This window comes from Plectropomus leopardus, chromosome 13 (assembly GCF_008729295.1).
Source record: "Plectropomus leopardus isolate mb chromosome 13, YSFRI_Pleo_2.0, whole genome shotgun sequence".
Lineage (NCBI taxonomy): Eukaryota > Metazoa > Chordata > Actinopteri > Perciformes > Serranidae > Plectropomus > Plectropomus leopardus.
The window spans coordinates 2,655,428-2,660,233 of NC_056475.1; the positions used below are offsets into that span (position 1 = coordinate 2,655,428).

Sequence of the window (4,806 nt, forward strand, 5' to 3'; positions counted from 1 at the left end):
GTTTCGAAAACCGGCCAAAAACACCATCAATTACCATGTTGAAAAAATGACCCACAAAGCAAGGCTATAGTATGGCAAAAATGTCAAAAAATAACATAAATGAAAAACTGCTGAAAACCACATAAAACCACATAAAACACCATGCCGACATACGCCATGGGAAAGGATTTTGCAAAAACCACCAAAAACACCATCAATTACCATGTTGAAAAAATGACCCACGAAGCAAGGCTATAGTATGGCAAAAATGTCAAAAAATGACATTTCTAAAAAACTGCTGAAAACCACATAAAACCACATGAAACAGCATGCCGAGACAAGCCATGATATAAGATTTTGCAAAAACGGCCAAAACCACCATCAATTACCATGTTGAAAAAATGACCCACAAAGTAAGGCTATAGTATGGCAAAAATGTCAAAAAATGACATTTCTAAAAAACTACTGAAAACCACGTAAAACCACATGAAATAGCATGCCGACACACGCCATGGCAAAGGATTTTGCAAAAACCACCAAAAACACCATAGTTTAGCATGTTGAAAAAACGACCAAAAGAAATCAATCTTGCTCAATGTTGGTCAAAACTAGATAGCAACCTATTTGTGTTTAGTGTTGTAAAATAATTTTTTAGCCACTCACCAGATTCTCAGAAGAATGAAATGCAAAGACCCAAGGATGGCTGAAAAGGTTAAAACTGCTCGAGGCAGGCTTTATTAGAAGATAAAAAAAATGCTGCACGCGCAAATCAACACTAAACAGATACCTCCCTCTCACAGAAGCTACATATACCGTCTGACACGAGGTCAAGATAAAGCAGAAGCACACAAACACTGAAAGTCCTCAAAAAGTCTCACACAATGATGTGCTGTTCTTTTTTATCTGGAGGTCTGTCGCATCATCACTCTCTCCACTCTTAGTCTCTCCTCATTGGCTGACCGTGGGGTGCGTTGTTCAGGAGGAAGTTTCCTCCTGCTGCTTGGGGTGTCATGTTTAGATAGAAGTTTCCTTCTCAGGCTGCAGAGGAGTTCCCGCCCCCCTCCCCATGTTGTTTCCTGTCAATGTTTGCTCAGTTGACTGCTTTTGCTGATTCATAAACATGATGCACATGCTCATAAGCCAGGGTTTGTTTCCTTCGAGGGGAATGAACAGCTTGGGTTAGGATCTGGGTGCTAGCATGCTGAGAGACGCCATGGCATAGAATGTTGCAAAAGTGGCCAAATACATCATAATATAGCATGTCGAAAAAATGTCTGAAAATGCCATACTATAGCATGGTGAAAAATGTCAAAATATGACATGTCCCAAAAACAGCTGAAAACCGCATAAAATAGTGTGCCGAGACAAGCCATAGCATAGAATGTTGCAAAAATGGCCATATACACTATAATATAGTGTATATAAAAAACGTCCGGAAAATGCCATGATGAAAAATGTCAATATATGAAATGTCCCAAAATAGCTAAAAAACCTGCATAAAATCGCATGCCGAGACACGCCATGGCATAGAATGTTAAAAAAAACGTCCAAAAACACCATAATTTAGCATGTCGAAAAAATGACCGAAAATACCATAACACCAGTATGGCAAAAAAAAGGTCAAAATACGACATGTCCCAAAAATAGCTGAAAACTGCATAAAATAGAGCCATAGCATAGAATGTTGCAAAAACGGCCAAAAAAACCCACCATAATACAGAATGTTGAAAAAAAAAGACCTAATGTGAAAATATGACATGTCCCAAAAACAGCTGAAAACCACATAAGATAGATAGAATGGTGCAAAAACTGCCAAAAACACTATTATATAGCACGTCGAAAAAGCGACCCAAAAAGCAATACAATCGTATGGTGAAAAATGTAAAAATATGACATTTCCCAAAAACAGCTGAAAGCTGCATGAAATGGTGTGCCGAGACACGCCGTCACATAGAATGTTGCAAAAAAACGGCAGAAAAAATGCCATATTATAGAATGACGAAAAAATGTCAGCTTTTGTCACGTCAAAGAAATTGCTGAAAACAACATATAGCAGCAAGAGATGCATCATAGTACACAATGTTGAAGAAGCGGCCAAAAATGTCAAATTTTGACGTGTCAAAAAAATTCAGACGACAAATTAGAGCATTCCGAAACATGTCATAGAATAACGTGTCGAAAAACAGCCAAAAACATCATAATATAATATGTTGAAAAAAACAGCTGAAAACGCCATAGTATAATATGTCAAAAAATGTCATATTTTGACACGTCAGTTTTTGGGTCATTTTCGATGAGATGCTATACTATGACATTTTGATGCCATTTGGTGACATTTTTGACAGCATACTATACTGTGACATTTTGGTTCCATTTTTGATAACATGCTATATTATGACACTTTGGTGCCATTTTTTCCCACGAACTATACTATGATGTTTATTAGCCATTTCTAGCGAGATATTATACTATAACATTTTTGTGCTATTTTTGACGACATACTATGCCATGACGTTTTGGTGCAATTTTTAACCACATACTATAATATGAGCTTGTTTGCACAAACTCACCTAATTTCTTTCCCGTTTAATTTCTTCTTTTCTTCAGATACATTCGCGAGTAAAGTGGCTGCCATCCAGGACCAATACGCTGACGCCTCCATCGGCAACGTGACAGGCAGCAACGCAGTGAACGTCTTCCTGGGAATTGGGGTGGCGTGGACCATCGCCTCCGTTTACTGGCACACCAAAGGCAAAGTGTTCAAGGTGGACCCGGGCTCTCTGGCTTTCTCTGTCACCCTTTTCACTGTCATGGCCTTTGTGTGTGTGTTGGTGCTGCTCTACCGCCGACGTCCCAGCGTGTCAGGCGGTGAGTTGGGGGGCCCACGGACACCCAAGCTCCTCACGTTCTTCATGTTTCTCTCCCTCTGGTTCATCTATATCCTGTTGTCCTCCCTCGAGGCTTACTGCCATGTGCCTGGTTTCTGAGACAGAGGAAAACACACAGACATGGCTCCTCTTCTTGTTTTTACAGTCTAAAATGTGTTTTGTCTCTGTTTTTGTCTATTTTCACACAGGTTTATAACTATTTGTATCATTAGTTATTGATACTGCACAATATATGATTAACTTTGAATCTTTGGACTTTGAAACTTTGCTACCACCCACTATGCTGTGAAGTATAGCTTTAGCCACTGAAATTTAACCTCTTCTTAACATTTCTTCCTTTTTTGAAACACACTGGACATGTATCCAGTCACTGATATCATCGTAAATCACATCAAAAGCTCATTCACTTGAAATGTAAAAAATCCGGCATCATATTCTCTATCTGTGTGGACAATTATTTGAGTTTTTAAGTGTTACGAAAGCACAAGTTTAAAGCAGTACTTTGGTTATAAAATGAAAAACTAAAGATGGTGCATGGAAAGACATTATACTTGACATTTACATGAAAGGAAATACATTACTAAAGTGACATATTTGTGTGTTGATATTTATTACTCAATCTATACATTACTTATTCATTGTAAAGATGAACATTGTGCGTGGGAGTTTTGTGAAAGAGTAGGTGTGTATATTTTTTGCACGTTATCAGATTAAGAGTTTCTTGGTAATCTATTTTAAAGTACTGTATGTAATATTTTGACATGGCTGTTGACGTGTTGACGTGTTCCTGTACATGTGTATCACAGCTGTATCATAATCTTGTCACTGCCTGGTCCCCCTTTCCCACTAAGCTTTCTTAATCAGTATTATGTTTGAAATAGGCAGGGTTGAAATGCCTTTTTTTGAGAACACAAGCCAATACTTGAGCACATTTAGGATTTTTGCGAGTGTGATTGGTGTGTGCGTGTGCGTGCGTGCACTTCTGCTCTCCAGCACAAACTGGTGAAAGGCATGGCACTATGTTGTCATCAACTCCCCAAACGTTACGTGACAAAAAAAAGTGCTGTCCGATTCGAGAAGGACACAAGTTTTCTTATCTGTCACACTGACACTGTGAACATTTTTTCAGCTTCACTTTTAGAAAAGCACAGCAAATGGTCAATTTCCACACGAGTGTAGGATGAGCTATTAGATCTTAATCATAGCACAATCACCAAACGAGTCTATCATCTGGATGAAAATGTGCTAAAAGAGAGAACGTGTATAGTATTTCCTGAGAGTGTCTCCTTGTGTCGCACAGCAGTTGATATAAAAGTTGGGGTTTTTTCGTTGTTTTTCTTTTTAACCTAGAATCTGTAGAGCCATATTTATTGTAACAGTATTACAGTAGAGGTATTTATATGATCGATTTTAGTTTTATTGATATGCACGTTTAATGTACAAAAAATGGAAATAAATGTTGCTCATTTATGATGCTGTAAGATGCCTTATTGTCTTCATTCTACATTTCAGTGTTTTGGATGACATGCATTAGCACCGCATTTTACGCTATTTTGGATGACATGCTAAACTACAACGTTTTTAGGCAGTTTCGGATGATGTACAGTTTGAAGACAAACTGTACTATAACTCTTATGTATTGAACTATAGACCGTACTATGACTTTTTTCTGCAGTTTTGGACGACATACTATAGTATGACTTTTTTTTGCAATTTTGAATGACGTATGACTTTCTTATGCTATTTTGAATGACATACTATATACTATGACATTTTTTTGTTACTTTGGATGATATGTTATACTATGACTTAATGCCGTTTTTGATAACATACTAAACTATACTTCTTTATCCTATTTTGAAAAACATACTATCCTATTTTTTATGTTGTTTTGGACAACACACTATACTAACGCAACCTTACGCGATTTTGAACAACA

The 4,806-nt window shown here is 37.5% G+C and overlaps 1 protein-coding gene across 1 annotated transcript in view; it reads left to right on the top strand.

The window, feature by feature from the left end:
- The window catches only part of LOC121952721 (sodium/calcium exchanger 1-like), a 28,613-nt gene extending 24,321 nt beyond the window's left edge, over nucleotides 1-4,292 (top strand). The window contains exon 6 of the mRNA XM_042499532.1: nucleotides 2,587-4,292. Coding sequence (XP_042355466.1) covers nucleotides 2,587-2,966 — 380 coding nt within the window. The 3' untranslated portion in view covers nucleotides 2,967-4,292. The remainder of the gene's footprint in view (nucleotides 1-2,586) is intronic.
- The last annotated feature ends 514 nt before the right edge of the window (nucleotides 4,293-4,806 follow it).